This window comes from Cryptotermes secundus, unplaced genomic scaffold (genome assembly GCF_002891405.2).
Source record: "Cryptotermes secundus unplaced genomic scaffold, Csec_1.0 scaffold579, whole genome shotgun sequence".
NCBI classification, from domain to species: Eukaryota; Metazoa; Arthropoda; class Insecta; order Blattodea; family Kalotermitidae; genus Cryptotermes; species Cryptotermes secundus.
Window position 1 is genome coordinate 1257278 of NW_019719366.1, and position 25572 is coordinate 1282849.

A 25572-nucleotide genomic window follows, 5' to 3' on the forward strand; every position below is an offset into this window, starting at 1 on the left:
GCTCCTCTTGCAGCCCGCGGTCGTATTCTTCCAGGACAGTCATGTCAGCAAGTAGAGAAAGTGAGGGTGGGCAGACACATCGAACTTTCCCACGATATCAGAGAAATTCAGGAATGAAAATGACGTTACATATGAGGTTTGATGCATTTGTGCATGTCGTACTAAGCAAGGTATAAAAACAGTTGCTTTATGAGGAATTAGTTCGTACCATTGAATATTTGACGCAATAGACAAGGTGTCGCAGAAACCGATGTTGCTATAACCAAGTTTTACTGTAATTAGAATTGTGTTGGGATGCAGGAGGAATTCGTGCAGGAACTTATTTAGAGAATTAGAAATCTTACCACTGGCATCTCAGTACATACTATCTCTTATGCTCTTTGTGATAAAAAATAGAAACAAATTCATAGTAAATTCAGAGATTCATAGAATTAATACCAGACAGCAAAATAATCTACATCAGCCTCTTGTAAATTTGAGTAAATACCAAAAGGCAGTTTACTGTTTAGGAAAAAAGGTCTATAATAATCTACCACAATATATTAAGGATATATCGAGTGACACTAAGAATTTTGAGGTACAATTAAAACAATTTTTATATTTACATTCTTTTTATTCTTTACATGAATATTGTGGTTATAAATTTTTTTAGGGTGCGAGTAGTTGTCTTGCTTTACAATTAAAGGAAGACAAGGTTGTCAGTCTGTGTTCTGGTTTTTAGATGCTTATGTTAGATATACACAATTTTTATATTACTGTATACTAGTCTTTGTTTCAATTTATTATATAATTGATGTTATACAAGACTCATTAATGACATTACGTTTTAACTATTGAATTTTTAATTAATAGACTTGCATAAAACTGTACAAATTGTATAAGGTTTGCCATTACTCTTACTACTAAAATTAACTTATTTATTATATTGTACATGTTTATCAGTATTTTATACAAATGTGCATGCTATTGGCTAACAACTGTAATCCTTAGTTGTGACTGTAACAAGGACGATCTCCACATCCGCATGAGAATGTACTCTCGACAGGATTTATGGAAGGTGAATGAAATGAAATGAAATAAAAAAGGGACTGAGGAAAACCACAAACAACCTCAGTCAGGATATCTAGTCTCTGAGCTAAGATTTGGATTCAAGACCTCCAAAATATGAACTAAGAGTCCCAGTCACTCAACTGCAATGACTTGTCTAGAGAAATAAAGACAGTGAAAAAGTAAAGTTGCCCCTCTACTTAACTATCCATCATGCCATGAAGATGTATGAGAGAGTAGAGGCATAGCTACATGCCATTTTAATTTTGGCATAAATTGCAGTAGGTGGCCGGCTTCATGTCTTTCTGATTTACTACTGGGAAAAGACATCTCATACCTATTCATAGAAGGCTGGAACAGAATTATCTGCCCTCCATCAAATCAAAACCTGACTGCCCGGCCATGAAGCACATAGCCTGGAAACTATACTGACTGCATGAGCTATGCCATCTCCAAAATAAAGACAGTGAAGTTCTAACAAATGAACACTTTCCAAAACAAAATGATCTCAACAGCCCAGAATGGATAACAGGATATGTTACCTAAGCAATGCAATACAACACACATACTTGGCAGAATCAGGCATATTAAGACATTGAATAAACAATCTACAAGAAATGTATGGGAACTGACTAAATTATCCACAATAACATAAAGTGTAATGAAAAACAGAATACAGTACATAAGATAAGGTTAACTATATGAAGATGATGCATCAGAACTGATATATGTAGTAAACGATTTGTGTTAATGTAAAATGGAAATAATGCTAGAAGAATATCTTTTGAGAATAAAACTTTACTTCATGGCCACTGTTTACCTTGTCAAAGTCACAGATAATTTGATTAAGGAGTCTGATGCTACTCAGTTCATTAGCATCATCAAGGCCATTGTCATCCCAAAGTGCATATTCTGTCAGGGAAGCAAACATCACTGCAACTGTATCATATTCCTCATGATAAAGTTCTTCATGGTCTCTGTTTGTATTCAAAAACCAGTCCGCTGAAAAATAATTATGCACTTATTATCCTCTCTTGCAAAATAACATTTCAATTCATTCATCCATTCATTCATATTTATTCGTTCCATAAATCCATAACCGGCCAAAGGCCTACAGATGCAGAACAAGTCAATAAACATTCTTAGCATGACAGGACAAACACAAGTCAAAAATATATAATACTGCTTTTAACAGATGACTGTGGTCGTGGTGCAAGGTCCAAGAAGGCCCACCTCTTATACGAAGGGGATCCAAAAATAACCGGAAACGACCTGTTGTGCGCGCATGCTTTGTAGTTACGAGTTGTGCTGCTAGGTGGTGTTAGCTGGGGGTCACCCACGACTGTTAGTGAGCTAGCATCAGTCTGAGTAAAGTGGTTTGTCTGTGGTGCTCTGTTGTGTGTGTTCCTGTTTCAACCCTTTGGCGATTAGTGAGATGGCCGAGCAGAAGGAACAAAGAGTGTGCGTGAAATTTTGCTTTCTGTTAGGGAAAACTGCACTTCACTCTTCAAGTCGCGGCAAACATTCACGCGGTTTTCTCTTTGGTCATCTCCGAGAAAGCGAGGAACAAATTTTGCAGACACCCGTCTCATGTGCAAACCTTCGGTTAAAATTCGCTGGACCGTGCTCCATGAGATGTTCGTTTCCTCAGAAAGTTGGTCAATGATCTTTCGACGATCTTCATCAATTTCACGCACACTCTTTGTTCCTTCTGGTCGGCCATCTCACTAATTGCCAAAGGGTTGAAACAGGAACACACACAACAGAGCACCACAGACAAACCACTTAACTCAGACTGACGCCAGCTCACTAACAGTCGCGGGAGACCCCCAGCTAACACCATCTAGCAGCACAACTCGTAATTACAAAGCATGCGCGTGCAACAGGTCGTTTCCGGTTATTTTTGGGTCCCCCCTCGTATATTCATAGATATCTAAATTTATAATATACAATTCAAAAATGTGTACTGCACATATTCTAAGTTTATTTACAACAAAATTTTTTAAAACTTCATACCCAGAATATATTTAAACAGTACTTAGTAGCAAGGAATAGTATATTCTAACTCTCAGTATACTGACAAAACTCATCCATGGCGTAAAAGGAATGGTGACACAGAAACCTTTTTAAAGCGAATTTAAACCCCTTCTCATTATTCACCCATCATTTTATTGAATTAGGTAAATGATTAAAAACTCCTATACCTGCAATATAGACACCTTTGTCAAATTTGGCCAGATTCACCGCAAGTAGGTGCAAGTTTTAACGTAACCTAGTTTTAGGATCATGTAATTCACTATTGTTTTCAAATAAGTTTTTATTATTAACCATAAATAAAAGTAGTGCATATATATGTGTATATTGGGAATACAATGTCATTATTTTCATCCTCTTAAAAATCTCCCTTCAGGAGTCTCTTGGCCTCATTCATTATGACTCCGATAATTCTCTTTTGCGTTACGAATACCTTTTGCGCTAAGCTAGCACTGCCCCAGAAGATTATTCCATAACTAATAATAGAATGAACATGGGCAAAGTAGATTAACCTTGGCGTTTCTGTTGTTACTGTATGCTTTATATTTCTAATTGCATAACATGCCACAGATAATTTCTTTATAATATAATAAATGTGCTGGCTCCAAGACAAAGTGTTATCAATAATCAAACCCAGAAATTTAGCCTCAGTAGCTGTAACTATACTTATTTGATCATATATGATCACCATTGGACTTTTACAGCTATTCCTATTCGAAATTCCAAATACTGAGTTTTTGAAAATTTAAAGTGAGTAAGTTGGCATTAAACTAGGTATTTACCTTATCAAAAGTTCTGTTACGATTTGTTTTAAAGTTCAATTTATTGGGATCTGTAATTATAATGCTCATGTCATTAGCATACAATACCATGTTATACTCTTTGTTTATTATTTTGGGTAGATCGTTTATGTATAGTAAAAAAAAAGGGGGGGGCCAAGAATAGAAACTTGTGGGACACCGCATTTAATTATCTCCTAATCCGATATATTATCACTACTACATTTGTTACTAAGTACCACTCTCTGCTTTCTGCCTGTTAAATAAGAATTGATTAATTACTTAAATTTCCCTATAATTCCATAAAATTCAAGTTTATGCATTAATATTGTATGATTGACACAGTCAAATGCCTTTTGTAAATCACAAAATATGCCACCTACTATTTTCTTACTGTTCAGGGCTATGAGTATCTTATGAATTAATGTAAAGGAAGTTTTTTCAGTAGAAGAGTGAGCTATAAATCCATACTGTTCATCCACCAGAATATTGTTATTTTCAATATGTGTAATTAATCTATCATAAATAAGTCTTTCAAATACTTTTGAAAATGTAGTCAATAATGATACTGGTCTGTAATTTGTCATTTCCTGTGTATTACCTTTTTTAAAACAAGGTTTGAATGTGGCATATTTTAATCTATTCGGAAATTCTCCATGGTGTAATACAGCATTACAAATATGTGTCAATGGTGAATTATAAATGGTAAACTTGATTTGATTATTCTACTTGCTGTTTCATCATATCCACTAGAATCATTCGTTTTCAGTGATTTAACAACTTTCTATACTTCATGAGTATTAGTGTACTTCCATTTCATTTTCATAAATGGTTTACTAAAATTATCTCATATGTACATAATTGGATTATTTACACTGGGACTTATATCTATGTTATTATTAACTCTCATTGTTTCCGCGATAGATAAAAAGTAATTATTAAAAGTGTCTGCCATTTCCTTTTGATTCCTAATTAGCTTATAATCAAGCATAATAGCTTGGATACCTATATCTTGTTTAGTGATTCCTTTTTCCTTATTTATTATTTTCCATGTACATTTCATTTTATTATCAGAGTTAGAGATAATTCTATTATAAAATAGTTTTTTGCCGCTGTAATCACTTTAGTTAATATTTTGCTGTACTGCTTCAAATATAATTTAAGATTAGTATCCTGATTATGCCTATACAGTAGAACTCTCTCTTCTTTTTATTACACGAGATTTTTATCGCATTAGTAATCCAGTTACATTGGTTATTATTAAATCTCTTTGTCCTTTTTTGAGAAGCTGGCATAAAAGCATCTTAGGTAAGTGTTAGGAAAATTATTATACATACTATTAACATTATCATGGACACATATATCTTCCCATTGTTCCCAGCTTAATATAAATTGAAACTCCGATATAGTATTCTTATTGATTTCTCTAATATTAATACTTCTCTATGTTTCCTTTACTACAGTACCATTCTTAATTATAAGCTGTGCATCATGGTCAAACAGTCCACTGACACATGGTTTAACATTGTAGTTCCTTTTACTATTGATAAATATACTGTCAATCAAAGTTGCTGTTTTTGGCGATTCTTGTCAGAAAATTTACAGTGATCATGAAATTATAAGTTCACAACATCTCCTCCAACTGTGCTTTCTTACTATTATTTTCTAGATAGTTTACATTGATATCACCACATATTATGAATTTTTATTATCTTTATAACAGAAATTAAGTATATAGTCCAATTCGTGTAGAAAGTAATCAAAGTTGCCAGCTGGCACTCTATATACAGTAATAATAATTAACCTAACTTGATTAAGGTTTATATAAACAGCAGACATTTCCAAATCTTGTTCTTTAGCATATTTTTGTACGTTTACAGCGGTGAATTTTAACTCTTCCTGTGTGTGTGTGTGTGTGTATATATATATATATAGCTCTAGTACTTAAGAGGTGACAGTCTTCTGACACGAGGTAGGAGAAGTATTGGTAGTGGCGGAGAGAGCTCCAGCATGCCGACAAGTGTGACGGGGAATGCAGTACAGGCGTTCTCAAAGGGAAATAACTTCTTACCTCATTGTGTTGCATGGTGATGGTGGTTTATTCTCGTTGATGTTCACATATCCAATGTTAAGTTTTAAGTGCCGAATGCAGACTGTTATGCACTATACACTATTATACACTTTTCACTGTTTTATATACATATTACATATACACGGGTTTATTCTAAAGGGGCAACAACAGCAATGTCCGATTATTTTTTGTTTTCTTCCAGCAGAACCCCACTTTCAAAATAATTTTCTTTAATGTTGAGATGCATTCCTCAAAATCTACTCGTAATGTTTTCTTCAACTTTTCGTGACCTTTTTCAGGGTAGGTCTCCATTTTTCGACTATGTAGAAGTCATTAATTGTTCTTTGCACCACAGACTCATTAAAATCATCCAAAGCGGCTAGTGGAGATTTCCTAGGTCTTTCTTTATGGGGTGTTGAAAAGGAAGTGGAAGCCCCAGATTTGATATTTTTTGTTTCTCTTATTATTCTTCTGACACTACTTTCCAGTACACCTGTTGCCTTTGCTACTTCCATGCCTGTGTTCTTCACTGTAATTGTTGGCCCAGCCTCTTTCATATGCTTATATAAATTACTAACAATTTCTCTTGATTGTGAATGCAACACTTTTCCACTCAATTTACTTCATGTAGGTGGCATGTTAAAGGAGATAGAAAAAATGTACAAACATAAATAAATAAAAAAGAAATCAACAAATAAAAATAAACAATAAAATAAAATACTGTCACTGTCACCACTTGATTTCTGGCCCAATACTTCAATGTGCCATCTCAACTACCTTTGGCCATGGTTGGATCTCAACTGTCTTCGGCGACAGCTATCCCAATGCTGACTTCTTTCTGTCTTGTTGCTGTCTTCTGTCTCTGTAGCTCTCAGCTTATGTAGGTGTTCTGCGGACTGGATACCAGACACCACTCCTCACTGTTTCATTTCTACTGTCCGCTGTTACGTAATGGGCGCAGCGAACTCTCTGTAGTTCATTTCTGGGGAGATGCGTTCGTTGCTTCTGCACTGTCTACGCAATGGCTCCCTGTTCTTTGCGTTACCATGGAGGTGCCTATTCCAAACTCATGTGTTCGGCGATCCGTTGCCTCGGGAACGCTCCTTCGCAATGGTCTGTTTGTATTCGATTTGTCACTGTTGGAACTCATCAATTTCCACTGTAGCCGTTGCGCGGCGATGGACGTAAGGTAACGCGTCACAATATTAATACAGTAATTAGAGAATAATACACTCAAATACAACTCCTAGAGTCAAAACTTTTTAACTTGAGTGTACAGGAAAGAATGCTCTTGGGACGTCCGCTCACAGTGAATGCAGACGAATGACTAATCACAACACCCCTCAACTTTCACAAATGGACCTGCCCATCCACGGCACAGCTTTTCCTGGACTGTCAGCTCCAAGCACTAGAGCTATACATACAAGCACCTCCATTTTTTCCCTACAGAACTTAGCACCCAATTTATAATTTGGCAAATATGTCACTTCTATTTCTAATCCATTTAAATGATGCTCCATGAAGCAGATTATATCCGGTGTCATCTTGGATAAATGAATTATAAACTCATTTATCCTACCCTTAATTCCTTGAATATTCTGATGATATATCTTAAAGGGCCCCTTGGGTCATCATTCCTTTTACTTGCCTGCCTCTCATTTATTGGGGGTAATTCATTATTATTTCTGTTTATGTGATGATTACAATGTAAATTATAATCACTTGACTTCATTTGGTCTATTCTACTAAATGTAACATTCATCATGTTAAGACTAGTGGGTGGTTTATTTTTATGAATACTATTAACAAATTTTAAACCTATTTTCCCCATAAAAATCACTAGATTTATTCACTGGTAACTTTTTTTATTCTGGTGGAGAGTCACCTATCAACTGTGTCCACCTGCCCTCCATTGGTTTGCATATTAGCTATATGATAGTTTTCCTGGACTTCAGACATGTCCAACCTTGAAGCTACAGGGTTTTTTCTGTTTTCCATTTCCAGTCCACACTTATCATACTATTTACCTTGTCTACAGTTATTTGCCTAATTTCTCTTGCTATTTGTCTGGCCAATAGACTCTGACAAACTGAAGACAAAATTCTCCTGTACGATTCTGGGGAGGACTACTTGGAACCAAAAGGAAACTTTGATCCATGGCATCTATTTGTATTTGTTCAATATTGACTACATTTTTTGTTTATTTGACACCTTTGGTAAATATTTATTTTTTACATAAATAATAGATAATGTTTACATATAATATAGATTTAAATGACCACACTGCTATACACCATTAAACTGTTAATCACTTCCAATTTCATTTTGGGTTTATTTTCATATTCTATATGAAAACATTTTATCATCATGTCTGTGACTGTGTTTGTACTGTGACTAATATTTTTATTAACAAGCTGCTTCTCATAAACTTCTTATGAATGTCATGCCATTGACAGTTACCTCACCTGTGTATTTTCTTCTTCAATATGAACAATATGGGATTTAATTCCTGAGGCCAGAGCAACAGCTGGTCCAGAAATGTTGTGGAGTGTTAGATCTTCAAAAAAAATTTGCAACTCATTTTACAGTCTTTCAATGTAGAATATAACAATATGATAACCCATTTTATGGATCATTATATCTATGCATGTGAAACTTGGCATGATGATGGAATGTAATTGTATCTACAAATTTTATATGAACCAGTCTTTCGTGTGTTGAAAATTACAAGCATGAAGATGGTACAGAACTATGGTGTTGTCTGTCAGACACCATAGACATTTACTGCTAACAATTATACAAAAAGATTCCTTAGATATATAATTACTATTTTGTAATATTTGCCACTATCTCTGTGACTATAAAAGCATTTATACAAAACTAGAAATCATTCATCCTTTCATGTTTATTAATCCTATAGATCAGATTACACTGATGTAGGACATGTCATTTGATATTATAAAATTAGCAAAAATACAATAATTCTTAAGGAAAAGCTAACAAAATATGTAACAATTGTTTACCTCTAGCATGTATCATTGTCCAGTATTTACGAATTTATCATTCATATAGCCTTCAACTGAGTAGTAACACCCATCAATGAGTAAATTCTTCAGTTCCCTTATAAACTGGTTTTTATTTTCAAGTTGTTTTATATTATTAGGTAATTTATTATAAAAGATACAACCAGCAACTTAAGGTTTACTATTAAAAAGTTCTAAGTTATGCACCCATTTATGGTAATCATTATTGTTTCTTGTATTGTGTGTGTGTGTACATGTTTATTTACCGAGCAATTAGACTTATCATATATAAGATGGTTTGCTGTATGTAAAACGAATATACTGTTAGTATCTTAAGCTGTTTAAAACTATCTCTGCATGATTCCAAAGGTTTTAACCCTGCAGTGTACCTTACTGCTCTTTTTTTAAGAATAAAAATTCTTTTAGTAAGTGCCTTAGCACTTTGTCCCCATACTACAATTCCATATGTTAGAAAGGGATATATCAAACCATAATATAACATTCTTCTACCCTTTAGGTCTAGTATTTTAGCAAATCTATTTATTATGAATAAATTGCGGCTAATTCGACTGCTGGTTCTATCAATATAAACATCCCAGTTCAAGGTGCTGTCAGTTACTACCACCAAAAATGTTATACTTTTTACATTATTAGTCCAAATCAATACGGCTTCCAAGAAAATCTATCGACGGACAATGCTATATATACTTTAATAAATGCAACTTTAACTGCACTAAATAACAAACTAAAAGCCAAGGGACTATTTTGCGATGTTGAAAAAACTTTTGATTGTGTAAATCACATCCTTCTCCACAAACTGGAAATATATGGAATCACTGGAGTATGCAAGAAATTATATTCACAATATCTTAAGGATAGATACCAGTGCGTTAGCTTGAAAGATAATGTAACTTCTTCTAATTCATATCTAATTGGTCTAAAATGCAGCAAGGGGTACCACAGGGCTCAGTATTTGGTCCTCTACTGTTCTTATTGTACATTAATGATCTCCCCCCCCACTACCGCTGATTCTGCTTTATCTATCTTGTTCGCTAATGATACCAGCCTCATAGTCATTGATAAGAGCCCCGACATTATGGAAACTAAACTTAATGCAAGTCTTATAATTATAGATAAATGGTTTAAATCAAATTTGTTATCAATCAGTCTTTTGAAGACTTTCACTATGCAATTTACTTGTATAACCAAAAACTCTGTTCCTACTAAGGCCTCCACTTCTTTAATATTAGTGATATAGTGGAAGTCTCTCATCTCAAATTTCTTGGTTTGGAAGTTGATAACGTCCTCTCTTGGAATATACATACAGTTCGCTTTATGATAAGATCTGTCAGACCTTATATGTCAGGCTCATCGTTGGTGAAGATATATCATTCTCTGTTTCATTCTATACTATCATATGGAATTGTATTTTGGGGGCAGGCAACCAATACCAAGAAACTCTTTATGATACAAAAAAAAAAGCAGTTCATTTAATGACAGGATATTTAATAGGCATTCATGTAGAAATGTTTTCAGGCAGCTTGGAATTTTACCATTGAAGTTACAATATATTTATTCAGTTTTGCTCTTTGTATCAAAGAATAGTAAACTTTTCACTACTAATCATGATGCACATAATCTCCAGACAAGGCAGAGTAGTAATTTATATCTCCCAACTTCCACCTTAACACTGTACCAAAAAGGTGTTTACTTTACAGGTATAAAGTTATTTAATAATCTGCCTCTTGGAATAAAGGGGATTGCTGGGATACCCAAGCAATTTAAGATTTCTTTGAATTGAATTGAATTTATTTACATTCTATAAATCCTAAGCAGGTTAGTACCTTTGGATACAGAACACGTCAAAAGGTTACATACATAAGTACAGGCAATTTTAGCTTAAAAATTAATATAACTTAATTTTACATCATTCTCTATTTACATTGAAGTATTCATCTAAAGAGTAGAAGGAATGAGCATGTAGATAATTCTTTAACTCTGATTTAAACTTTTTAGTATCATTGCCCAAGTTTTTAATACTTTGTGGCAGATTATTGAACACTTTTATGCCAGTAAAGTAGACTCCTTTTTGNGGAGTATTATAGTGTTAATGAATGATGTTGTAAACTAATGGTTTTATATGAATAGTATGTTAGTTACTCTATATTGAATTATATGAGTCTCTATCTGTATAGTAGTTTTATTGTATTTACAATACTTATTGTCTTTTATATCATTTATTTTATTGCTTTATAATTTTGACATTTTCTAATTATTTACTTGAGCTCAACTTATACCTGAACTGTACTTATGACTGTATTGTACTTTTACGTTCTTCTGCTTATCTTGACACATTTTAATTAATATTTGACATGTTCTATATCCAATGGTTTGTAACCAGTTTTACTGGATCATTTGGAACTCAAAATAAATTACAATTACAATTACAATTCTCTATTTCCACATTCTTAATTAAGATCATTGATTTTATTCACGATTAATAATGATCATCTTTTTAACGCTATTACCATGATTCATGAACATAAAACCCGAACCCATAATAATCTATATTTGCCTTCTGTGAACCTGACAAAGTATAGTCAGAGTGCATATGTAGCGGGATTAAAGCCTTCAACCATTTACCTCAAACTTTAAAAGAGTTGACTTTAGATGTACCAAATTTTAAGAGAGCACTGAAGAGATTTTTACTTCATCACTCCTTTTATTCCATGAAAGAATACTACCAACAGAAATGGGTATAATGTGTAATGTAAGAGAACACACAGATCGTGACGACAAATGAACTGATACAGAAATATGTCATAAACTACAAATTACGTAATTATCCTGTTTTATTTGTCTTGATGGGTATTACATCTTGTATGATAGTTTGAAGAATATGTTTGAACAAGTGTCTGTTAACCATTTTATTATTACTGTGAAGTTTTGCATATGTGATCATGAATTATATTTTGGTGAAATATACACGATATGTGTATGACTATGCATTGTAGCATGTTGGCTTGCGTGCTTTTGATTTCTGTTATTGACTAAGTTGCACCTGAAGTTGTCAACTATTTTTATGCTTATTTTATATTATATGACTAATCTACTGTTTTTGATTGTTTTAATAAGTGAATTTTGTATGATAAGTGTCTCTTTTATATGCATTTTAATTTGACGCACTTGATTAATGGAATGAGTAATGAATGAACGTCTTAATGGAAATTTTATTTTATTTTAGTCCATGATAAATCTTGATAAATTTCTTGATCACTGTTTAATGTGTATTATAAGTATTATAAGTTTACCTCATTTAATTGCAATATTACTGTATTATTGTATAGATACTATGTATTCTAACTTGACTTGTTCCATATCCTATGGTGTCTCACCTGTACTGGATTTACGGAAGGTAAATAAATTCAATTCAATTCAATTTTATGTTTATGATCCTGCCTACATTGCTTTGTCTTAAAAAATGCTGTGCGTTTTGGTTTGGTTTATGAATAAATCATTCATCTCTAAGTATTCCTCCACAACTCCAATATTAATTGAAGCTATATATTGGAGTTCGATTATATCTTGTGCCATATTCAATATTGAGGTGTTGTCTGCATATATTATAGATCTACCTTGTGTTTAATGAGGAAAGTCATTTTGTGGATCTTTTGTGGATTATTTTGATATAATAGGTTTTAAGTTTAAGAATATGATGGTGGTAATTAAGATATATAGAGTAAGATGACCTTGTTTTTCTATAATGGAAGGTAGTCGTAAATTTGATTGTACCTAATATATTTTAATTATACCGAGAGTGTGATTTTAATTGTAATTGAATGTTATGTTATGTTATGTAATATATGATGACGTTTAATCAATTGGGCAGGAGGCCAATTAGACTGGAAAAGTTGTATATGTATGTGACTTGTTCGAGAGTTACAATTTGTAACTGTGATGAATGTTAAATAAAATTATTATTATTATTATTATATAAAATTAAAAGTAATGGACCAAGAACCGATCCCTGAGGGACTCCACATTTAACTGGAAGGCTACTCGATAAATATTCCTTCATTTGGTTGATTTCTATATGTGCTACTTTCACTTGTTGTGTTCTATTTGCTAGATAGGATTTAATTAACATATGTGGAGTACCACGAACACAATATTTATGTAATTTATCCATAAGAATGTTGTGCTGAATACAATCAAATGCTTTTGATAAGTCTAGTGATACGCAGTTACATTTTGTTTAATCACTCAAATTATCTATTATATTTTCAATAACAGTAGCAATGGCATCATTAGTAGAATGTTTTTCCTAAAACTAAACTGAAATTTATTTAATATATTATGTTTATCAAGGAAGGCTGTTAATTGATTAACTATTACTTTTTCCAAAACCTTAGAGAAAGTAGGGGAAAATGTGATTGGGTGATAATCAGTTGCATTCTCCTTAGTCCCCCCTTATAGATAGGGGTAACAACCAATTTTTAATCATCATCATCATCATCAGTAATCTGTCAAGACGACAGGTCCACAGTCTCTTTCAAAACAATTCCTCCACTTAATGCGATCTAGAGCTTTCTCCTTCAAATGACAGTATCCTCTTCTGTCCCCAAGGTCATCCAGCATCTTCTTACGTCTTCTTCCTCGTCTTCTTGTCACTTCTATCCGCCCATCTATCTTTCCTTCGATAGCTTCTTTTAGAAGGCAGTTTCTGCGTAAAACATGACCAATCCAATTAGCCTTCCGTTTTCTTATTTCATGTAGGATATTCCTCTGCTCACTGACTCTAATTAACACTTCTTCATTTCTCACATAATCGGTCCAACTGATCTTCTCCATTCTTCTCCAACACCACATTTCGAAACTTTCCAGATGTTTCTGATCTACTGCCCTAAGTGTCCATGTTTCAGCCCCATACAGAGCTATGCTCCAAATGTAGCATTTCACTAGTTTCTTCCTCAAATTTAAGTCCAATTTGCTGGTAAAAAGATTCTTCTTCTTGCTAAATGCAGCTTTTGCCATGGCAATCCTGGATTTAATTTCACAAGTACACCTTCCATCATCTGTTAACAAGCTACCCAAATATTTAAAACATTTCACATTCTCCACTTGTTTTTGGTCTATCTTTATTGTGACTGGGGTTGGTTGTCTCGAAATTTTCATTACTTTTGTTTTCTCCACATTCATTTCCATGCCATAGCACCTTCCAATTTCAATTAGTCTATCAATCATGCCCTGTAGCACAGTTTCTTCCTTAGCCATTAACACAAGGTCATCTGCATATTTCACAGTTTGAATAATTTGCCCTCCTACTTTGAAGTCACCGAGCCCATCCAGAGCTTCCTTGGTAAGGCATTCGCTGTACAAGTTGAACAGAATTGGTGATAAACAGCATCCTTGTCGAACTCCTCTTCCAATCTGCACACTTCCTGTCTCCCCCCTGTCCAGTCGTACTCTAACTTTCTGATCCATGTACAATTTGCTAATCAATCTTCTTTCATGCCAATCGATACCTGTTTCTTTCAGGATCTGCATTAATTTGGTCCAGTTTACCCGGTCAAATGCCTTCTGCCAGTCTATGAAGCAAACACACAGTTCTTCATCTATCTCCAAAGTTCGTTCCGCTATAATTCTCATCATCCCAATTGCATCCCTGGTTCCTTTTCCTCTTCTAAATCCAAACTGATCTTCTCCAAGTACATCCTCTATTTTCCTTTCAATTCTTCTTTTAAGTATCTTTGCTATTATCTTTGCTGTATGTGCAATAAGACTTATTGTGCGATGGTCGCTGCATTTTGTAGCTTTTGTCTTTTTCTTTAAGGCAATCATTGTAACTTCTGTAAAGTCCTTGGGCCACTCTCCACTTTCATATATGGTGTTCATTAGTTTTGTCAGTGTTTTCAAACCACCTTCTCCCAGTAACTTGAGCACATCTCCAGGTACATCATCATCTCCTGTAGCCTTTCCCTTCCTCATTTCCTTGATAGCTTTTTCCACCTCACTTTGTAAAATATATGGTCCTTTCTCGTCTGTATCTACTTCTTCTTCCGGTTCAACTTCTAAGGTTTCTGGCCGATTAGGTCGATCATATAGTTCTGAAATATAATTTTCCCAAATTTTCAGCACTTGCCTCTGATCTACTATTCTATTCCCCTGGGAGTCTTCGATGCCAACATTTTGAATCCCATGATTCTCTTTCCATCCTAGTTCTTTTGTCTTCATGTACATCAAATCATAACGGCCTGTTCTTTGAAATTCCATAATCTCATTACATATCTTCTCAAGATATTCCTTTTTGGCCCTGTCCGTGGCTCTTTTCAATTCATTCCTCAGTCTCCTGTATTTCCTCCTGCCTTCTTCATTGTTGACATTCTTCCATTTCCTTCGCTCCTCCATTTTACTCATCATCTCCTGTGTAACCCATGGTTTTCTTGCTATCTTCTCAACTTTACCTACCAAATCACTGATTTTAATATAGATGGAAAAATGCCATCTCTAATTGAAGCATTAACCAATTCTAAAAGCGGTTTAATAATATAAGATGTGTATTTTTTAGCAAGGTAGGTAGCTGAGATATCATCAAGTCCTGCCAACATTTTATTCATCATACTATGGATTACTTTAATCAATTTGGCCTCTGTTATTTCTAGCAAAACAAATGAATCTTTTAAACTATGTTAATACTAGTTTGTGGATGGGTTAAATGTTTATCAAGTATAAGATTATTAACGATTTCTACAAAGGTTTTGTTAAAAATATTACAAGTTCTGCTTGGGCTTGAGACTATTTGTTTTCCATCTGATAAGTATATATTTCTAGTCAGTATATTAGTTAGTGAACCTCTTTCACGATTTACAAATTTCCACAATGCTTTTGGAATGTTTATTGATCTATTTATAATATTCTGAATGTGATTTACTTTTGCAATTTTTATGATTGCATTATATTATTTTCATATGCTTTATAAATGTTTTTATATTCCTGAATTTTAAATTGTGTATAAAAGTCATACAAATTTCTTAATTTTGTTTTGGCTATGACATCATTATTTATCCAAGTGGCCTTGTTTACACATGCAATGTTTCGTCTTGCCTTAGGGCAAGCTATATTAAAATAGTAGTTAAAATTATATAAAATGAGATCCATTTGTTCTCTGCATCATTTTCACTAAACATATCGGTCCAAGTTTCAGTTTGTAATAAAGAGCAAAAGCAAATGATATTGTCATCCGATAAATCCCTAACCTCTTTATAACAACTTATTTGTAGTAGACCTGAGCTGCTAGTAGTCACACACACATATGCACGCATATCATGAAAAAGTTTCACACACACATCGGCACTTGGTTCATAATTTCTGAAATATAATAATTTGTTTAATCCACACCTAATTTACGACACGTTATATAGTATATAAAGTATAGAAAATGTAACTGAAACACAGGATGATTCTAAATTATTGTCGGGGTTTCCGTGGTCTATAATTTTCAGCATTTTCTTCCGACGTGCTCGGTTTTCCCACTCCTTTTCGGTGCACAACGCTACCAGTCTCTTCAAATTGCTTTAACCAGCGTTTGATAGCATTATCTGAAGGTGGAGCTTTTCCATATTCAGTTCTGTAATGACGTTGGGTTTTGATAACAGACTTTGTTTCAAAAAACCATAGCACGCACATTGCCTTTTCTTGAACAGTTGCCATTTTGAGCTAAGACGCCATATTTTCACCCAGATATCAATGCGGCATAATGCCGTAATTAATTATATTTTGTTGTTTCCGGTTTTAAAATTATAGGCAACAGAAACGCCGACAATAATTTAGAATCAAATTGTATAATATAATTATATTTTGTTGTTTCCGAACGCCGACAATAATTTAGAATTGCATTGTATAATACAAGAGAAATAACTGTGGGTGTGTGTGTATACAGAATGATTCACGAAGTTTTACCCCCACTTAGGGTGGGCATTCCTGAGGTAATTTGGAACAAAAAATGTTAATATACTAATGGTACCCAACTCATAATTAAAGAGATACAGTAATTTTAAAACTGGCGAAAATTTTTTTTCTTTGAATTTCAGTCAAAACAAATTAGAAATACAATACAAACACTTTTTAAATCGTTAATGTTTTAGGAAAGAAGCATTCTAAAACAATTTTTTTTTTCAATTTCTTAATTTTGCATTGTGCAACATTTTTCATCGATTTTGTGTTACAAAATTCCATTATTTTTAGCATCCCATTCTGTAAACATACCAATGGTTACATATCACACCCTTCTATCAATCTGTTTCCTTTCAACTGTAGTGCTTTAGAAGACGACTGGATTTACATATGATTTTCAAAAATGTCTCCCTTCACGTCAACACAATGCGTCGCACGCGTATGAACCGCTCTACCTACTTACGCGCAACATTCAAACTGGTCTACCTTATCTGCTGACATAGCTGACTGGAACGCATGGTCGCCCACGCTGAAGCATAGCGCTGCATTCACAATGATGCGTTTNTCATCGATTTTGTGTTACAAAATTCCATTATTTTTAGCATCCCATTCTGTAAACATACCAATGGTTACATATCACACCCTTCTATCAATCTGTTTCCTTTCAACTGTAGTGCTTTAGAAGACGACTGGATTTACATATGATTTTCAAAAATGTCTCCCTTCACGTCAACACAATGCGTCGCACGCGTATGAACCGCTCTGCCTATCTACCTACGCGCAACATTCAAACTGGTCTACCTTATCTGCTGACATAGCTGACTGGAACGCATGGTCGCCCACGCTGAAGCATAGCGCTGCATTCACAATGATGCGTTTAGAAAATCTATTGTTACTCCGTAACTATTGAAAATCGACCACAAGTTTATAAGAAAATTTTGCAGGAAATAACCCCAGGAATATGTACCATAAGCCGGGGTAAAACTCCGTGACTCACTCTGTATATTGTAACGTGTTTGGAGTAGATACTTTCCATTGTAGCCGTTGCGCGGCGAGGGACGTAAGATAGCTCGTCACATTGCTCCCTTCTAAAGGTTGTTCATCCCCGAACAGCCTAACGGTTCTTCTTTGGTTTCGTTTCCTAAGGTGTTCATCTTCCGCGTGTTACCTTCACCTTTTCTTCGGTGTTTTGCCTTCCTTCCTTCCATCCGCCCCCCTTCTTCCAGAGTGCTCGCCCCGAGCACTTCCAAGGTCCAGCGGTTGTCGGGACCATTGTCTCACATTCATTTTTCACTTTCATCCTTTCCTCGTTCACTCTTGCTAGAGAGGCCGGTGTTTCTATTACCGGTTCCTCCCATACGAGCCTTTTCCTTTCTTTCGTTTTGGAGGGGGCTGACCCCTCCACAGTGTCATTTTCTTATTTTCCGTAACCCGTTGGAAGTACCGACTACTTGTTCCGCGATCTTTCCTCTTAAAATCACATTGACGGTCTTCTTGCTCAGGGCTCAGTGAAGGGCTAAACAGCTACAACACATTTAATTCCTCACTTCTTAGCTTTCTGCATACGATTGCCAAGTACTTAAGTTAGAATATATGGGCTTCAGAAAAGGGGTCAAAACACTAAATTATAGGGTTCTAAAACTCTGTGATACTGCCATGCCACAAAATAACATACATGCATACACACAACCATCCCTACTGGTCAGTGAAAAGTGCAGGTCTTCCCATTTTTGCAGGTCTCTTTCACATTGTACAGTGACAGCAGAAACCTGAATGGTACTCCAACCTATCTACATCTACAACATGCAGTAAAATATTTCTGTACAGCCTTGATATTATTTGTGAAATGTTTTACTGGGTGGAAATTTCTTTTTTTAACGTACCAGTATTAAATCTTACTGACTTGCTGGTTTTACAAAATTGTATGTGGAAACAAATATACACGTATTTTAAATAATTCCTCAGAACTTGGCAATTCACTGGGGTCACAACTCACAGTCTGAGAAATGGTGCACTAAACTCAATATCGATCTATGAAGAAAGTTCTTTGTATTTAGAATTACAAGGTTTTTGGACTTTGAATTTTCTATACTTTAATTCTTACCAACATGCACTGGAAGAATATTCTGAAGTAACATTTTATTGATCATGTGCACTGTAGAAGACTCTTCCTGTTCCTGAGCCAGTTGACATTTCCATTTGTAATCCAGTCGACTCATATATTCAGTCTGTAAAAGAGAAGTTTTTAATACCTGAATCCAAGGCTGACAAAATGAAGAAATATAATTTAAATTTAAATTTAAATTAAAATGATATGAAAATAATCTGAACTGTGAATTGTAAAAACACAAACTTCAAAGTAAATAAATGTATTTACTTACATATAAGATTCGAGGTTCTTGCTGCAAATCTTCTAGGATATAACGCAATGTAGTCTGTTGAAAGTCAACCAGCGTTTTGGAGGAACATGTTGTTTTCTTCTTCAGGGTTGAATAATAAGTCAAGCTGGCTTGCCACCTGCTTTCACGCTGCTTTCTTGCTCGGTTTATTCTTCAACCCTGAAGATGGAGGCGATATGTTTCTCCAAAAGGTTGGTTGACTTTCAGAAGACTACATCGTATTATGTATCCAAGTAGATAATACTCTTATATACTTACATATCTGAAGAAATTTGAATTATGTGCTTTTAATTGCCAATATAACTGTTAATCATAGGAGTCAATATTAGTGACATCACCATTGTACAGAAGTGGTAAGAAACTTCAAACATTAGTTCTAAATTTGGGAAAGATGTGGTATAAGATATTTTCTTTATGTTGTAAAATACATACTAATTCTATAGCAAACCAAAAGAATGAATAACCGTGTATTTGTTTAAGGACAATTGAAAACGTTTTGAAAGTGTAATTGTTTGTTCACTGGCATTTCATTGATCATAGTCCTTAAATCTTGTAGTAGAATTTCAAAGCGATACTTATGCACATCTTTGCAACAGTTTCATCACTAGCAATATGAGACATAATTTTCTGAATTTTTGTACAACTATAGAATATATAATACATTATTTTTAAGCAAATTTTTCCATTAATAAATACAATCTGAGCAAAAGAAACGTGTAGTGTATGTTTGATGGGGAAATGGATATCAACAGCTGTTCATCATCAGAACTTTATGTACAGAGTTCCTTCTCATAAGCTGAGTAATGACTCTGAACTGTGCAAATTCTTGCATTTTAAAAGGTTCTTACAACCAGTTCAAGGCTACAGGTGTGATGCTAAATGACCAAATGTGCAGGAAAATCAAAATTATTTTCTAGAAAATGCAATATCATTGTTTGTTCCAGTATTTTTAAATTACACCATAACCAAATATGAGACAATATTATAATCATAGAGGAGCTTTGCTTACATGTTGATGAGAGAAGGACTTCTGCATCATAAATGTTATTTTTGTGAGGAAAGAGGGTAAGTATTGATAGGTTAGTAAACATTTTCAGACTCCCAATTGCAAATACCTTACCTGTCGATCCATTAGATGTAGAGTGACTGTCAGAAAAGTAACATTCATTATGTGTGCTATCCTTGTTTCCATCTGTGGGTTCCAGGTTTCACCATACTATGCAAAACCACAAAAGAAATTTATTATTCTGGACACATTATTCTTATATTATTAATAGTGAGAAACAGATTAATATTTACAGTACAGGAAAGAGTAGTGTGTTAACACACTGCGCATTGCAATTTTATCATGCACATACCATTTACCATGCACCAATTATAAGAATTACTAATTTTCAAGCTGAGGTATTTTGGGATATCTGCCAGTACATCTGTGAAATTTTAGGTGTTCAGAATTGTTTGAACATATGGTCTGGACCCTAAAAATTATTTCAGTTTATTTTTTACAACTGTATCCCAAATTTGAATGTAAGTCTGGCATTACTGTAATTATGAATGATACTGAAAATAAGGTGTAAAACTAACAAATGAACTACAGTAAAACTTGGTTATAGCAACATCGGTTTCTGCGACACCTTGTCTATTGCATCAAATATTCAATGGTACGAACTAATTCCTCATAAAGCAACTGTTTTTATACCTTGCTTAGTACGACATGCACAAATGCATCAACCTCGTATGTAACGTCATTTTCATTCCTGAATTTCTCTGATATCTTGGGAAAGTTCGATGTGTCTGCCCACCCTCACTTTCTCTACTTGCTGATGTGACTGTCCTGGAAGAATACGANTGTCAGTGAAAAGCGCTGTAATATGTCTTTGATATTACACATTTGGTCAATTCCACGTTAATGTTACGTTATTGTGTACTTAACTACGTATTTCACTAAAAATGCAACATTTTAACTCGGTTTTTGGTAGATTTTTACGTGACTAACATAATTATGTTATTTCGGTTACAACGACATTCGTTTATAACGACACTATTTTTAGGTCCCTTTGATGATGTTATAACCAAGTTCTACTGTATTTGAAATAGTGTGTGAAAAAACTGATATTACTGGCAGACACCATAAAAACATAAAATTCTGATAAGAAACACTGCACAAATAGGAAAATTGAACAGTGTAACACATCAAATTTGACATATGAATCAATTCAACACAATATTATTTCATTTTTTGGTCAGTCACTCTTTTTCTCTTCTCTCAGCATCCACACTGGTTCTGGGGCCCACCCAGCCACCTCTCCAACGGGTATGGGGGGGGGGAGGTGATTTCCCCAGGGGTAAGGTGGCTGGGTGTGAAGCTGATCACTCAACCCCATCTAGTGCCGAGGTCATGAATGGCGGAGCAGTACTTTCACTCCACCATATGTCTTTATGGCAGAGTAAAAAAAGTGAAGTAAAAGTATCCCTGCAGCAGATGGTGGAGGCCCATAGGGTTATGAGATGTTGAGGTTCCCACATTTTCTAGACAATCAGCTCATAGATGGCGGCAAGGTTGTCAGTCCTATGTGCCAGCCACCCTTTACCCCTCAAGAATATTCCAAGAATATTCCTGGTACTCATTTCTGTTAGAGGCTGAGTCGACCCCAGGGCCATAGTGCAGCTGGAAGGATTAGTCTTTATGGCATAGTGCTTAATTACTCAAGCACAGGCACAACATTATCTTTTACCTTTCTCAGTCACTCTTTAACTTAGTAATCAGGAACCACATTTCCAATTCTTTCGTGTTTAGTGATCATTAACAAATATTACCTGGAAAACTTTTGGAAACAGAATCCAGACCCCACATGAGTAAATCACTACAGTGAAGATGCCTAAAATCAATTTGAGCTGGAAATGTATCCTCAGGAACAAGAAGCTCATGATTAGTGTTAGGGAGCAAATCTGCGTTATATGCTGCAAGAAACATAAAGGAAAATTAGTTTAAACAAACGAAATTCTATTAAAAGTACTGTCGCCTGTTATTAACGAGACATGAGCTTTGGATTGGTCTACTGCAGCTCAAGACACAAAGTTGATCATAGCTCACAGTTTTAAAGTAGCTTTAAATTAATTTTAAATCAATTATAAAATAGAATTAATTTCAGCTTAATTGTTAAGTTTAATATTTTAGTCTCAGATGAGTCAATATCCCTAAAGTGTATGTAAATAAACATGGGTGTAGCCACTTTATGGCCTGTGTATGTAAATAGGACTATATGGATCTCACATTGCATCCAGTAATTTAATAATGTGTGACTAGAAACACCTGAAGATGACCCTTTAAGGGTCAATACATGTAGTGTAACCAAAATGAATAAAAGTTGCTGCATTGACAGTTGACCTGTATCATTAGTTACAAGATTAACATGCTGTGTGAGTGGCCTCCATAGTCTAGGGGTAACATTCCCACCTCATGACTCAAGGTATGCGGGTTCAAACCCGGTGGAGGTCGTGGAATTTTTAAGGGCGGAAAAATTCAGGGAACAAGTCCTCCAGGAGGGACTTTAAGCCGTGGGTCCCATGTCATAGATTTACGGCACATAAAAGATCCTCATGCCTCTAGGAGACCTCTGAGCAAAATTAGGCAACAAGTTTCCCGCCCAAGCATTTTCCAATGCCTCTGGTAGATGGGGGAAGTATTAGGTACCGAGGGCCGACCTCGTTGGCTGAACGGGGCTAATAGCACGCACCAGTACCAGTAGGGTATGGCGACTGGTAGCATATCAAAGGGGGACGTACAATAGATCAACAACTGGTCGCAGTGTATGGGGAAACCCACCCCCTCCAATAATTATAATAAAACATGCTGTGTGTGTGTGTGTGACTATGTGTTACATACATACATACATATTTATTTCGTTCCAGAGATCTACAATTGGCAGTGCTGCCTTGAGATATAGAACATGTTTCCCCCATCCAACTTCTTTTGAAGCAAATGACCAATTTACACAAGATTTTCTGTATTACTTTGGATTGTGCTGAAGTACATACAGACTTCAGCTGGTGAAGATCAGTTACATTCCTCACTGCTAAAGCCAGTACCGAGCTTAAAAGGACAAACTTTACTGATGAAATTAGGTTTCTCAATGTTTTGGGAAACTGAATTCCTTATACAGTTACAGGTCATAAAAAGATCAATTTGGTTATATTCTCTATGGAAGAGCTAAAAACAAACCTTGAAAGTGTTCTTTTAATATAATAAATACAGATTGATGTGTTTAGTGCTAAAGCTTCACATGCCCATACAATCACAGTATAAATCTACTTCATATAAAAACATGTTTATTTTCAGATGCTTCTAAACATATTCCTCCCATATTGTAACATCAAAGGAACTGACTCAGATATAATTTTGTCCCACCCAGTATTACTGCACTTAGTTACTTCATCTGATACAACAGATCAAAGTTCTTTACAATACATACTTATAGAGATGCAAAAGCACTCTATATTTAAATTACCCAGGGTGCAAGGCAATCTGTCAGGACTTCCAGCATGTCACCTCCAGTAACGTTGTTTGATTTTACTTCAGTATCTTCACTCTTCAAGTCACATTCTACCTGAAAATAATAAGAAAATTGCACTGTGTTATTGTATGTCACAAATTTAACATTTGAAAAATATTCGGTTTAATTAAGAGGTCTCAGAATATGGTGTGATGATCTGCTGTAGAAATCAGGGCAATCTTGAAGACAGGTGTCAAGCTGTATGAATAACATGAATGCATCACAACAGTCAGGAAGGACTGATGATTGTGATGACTACCACAACAACAGCAGCAGCAACAACAACAACAATGACAATGATAACAACAACATTCTTGTAAAGTTCTAGAATGATGATGTTTATTTAATTAAAGTGCTTGACAACAGTTCTCCTTCTCTGTCTTCTGCATTAAGCCCTCTGGCCTGTTTCCCATCAGAACTATGAATTTTATACATAGTTGGTAGCACTCCTTGGATAGGTGATGAGCCCCATCTCAAGGCTGCTACCTACACAAGATGACCCAAATACATAAGAAATATAGACATACATCCGTGCTTTCAGTGGGATCTGAACCTATGATCCCAGCATTTGAGTGGGTGAAGACATTTTGTGCCTCAAACTATGAGGAATGAAGCAGTAAAATTGAATGTTGAAAAGTGTTCAAAATAGTAGACCTACCATTTCAAGCATGGTGCAGATGGTCAAGCTGATGCATATAATCAGATACAGAACTGTGCGAGTGCTGACACTCCAAACCACTTTGAGGGATGCTTGATACAGGAGATTAAGTAATTTGTTGGTTGGCTCAGGAATGTAATCTTGCTCTTCATGGGGGTCTTTCAGCTTGTTCCAGATATAATGAGTCCATGTGAGGGGTAACAGCACCAGTATCACCCCAAGTGACACACCAAAGCCAGCCCAAGGCATCCAATGTGAACTGTCAGATATAAATCAAATGCATATATGCCACTGCCACATTTATTTATGACATAAATGTTACTATGAAATGAGCTATTATATTTCATATCTTTCTTACATATTAATTAAACAGGATCCAGGCTGAGTATATGTGTCATTTATTTTCTAATTTAATTTTTTCATCTGAGACAAGCTAATTTGTCATCTAGCTATCATATATAAAATGCTTCACTCATATTAAAGAGATATTTACAAGCATGTAGTTGGAGAATGTGACTAAAAATAACAGCAGATTTATCCATCTGCATCCATAAATGCACCCGCATGCTTTCACATTTTGAGTCATGTCATCACAAACATATTGATATGCAAACATAAGAATTTCATTGACATCAGACCCAATTCATTTTGTTGATGGCAATGGGAAATTATTCAGCTGACAGACTTCTCTAGTCTTCTGGTGACATCTGGACATCAGTGAAATTACTTTCTAAGTAACTCATTGATGAATAATACTCATTGTTCATTGTCCATTGTCCATTTATTTTCCATATATATCCCTACAAGTTAAAAAAAACCAGGATGTGGAAATTGTCCTTTGAATACCGATATCAATATGCATATACAAGATCAAAATCATATACATCAATCAATAAACATAAATAATAATGTAAGGTAAAAGAATCTAATAAAAATAAACATACATTAAGAATAACTTACTCACGTTATTAATCCCACTTGGCTTTAACAAGCCAAGGGATAATAAAACAAGTCAATTACATATACATACATGTGTGTTACAAGATACAAAACAA

The 25572-nt window shown here is 34.8% G+C and overlaps 1 protein-coding gene across 2 annotated transcripts in view; it reads right to left on the reverse strand.

Moving 5' to 3' along the window:
- LOC111864757 (adenylate cyclase type 2) overlaps positions 1-25572 on the reverse strand; it is a 93625-nt gene that overhangs the window by 11647 nt on the left and 56406 nt on the right. For both annotated transcript variants that reach the window (XR_002842850.2, XM_023852264.2), the window contains exons 14-19: positions 24518-24776; positions 23815-23913; positions 22124-22267; positions 20427-20522; positions 19012-19135; positions 1868-2049 (exon numbers count right to left, since the gene is read on the reverse strand). Coding sequence is in view for 1 of the 2 variants with exons in the window: in XM_023852264.2 (XP_023708032.1) it covers positions 1868-2049; positions 19012-19135; positions 20427-20522; positions 22124-22267; positions 23815-23913; positions 24518-24776 (904 nt within the window). In the remaining variant the exon portion in view is untranslated. The remainder of the gene's footprint in view (positions 1-1867; positions 2050-19011; positions 19136-20426; positions 20523-22123; positions 22268-23814; positions 23914-24517; positions 24777-25572) is intronic.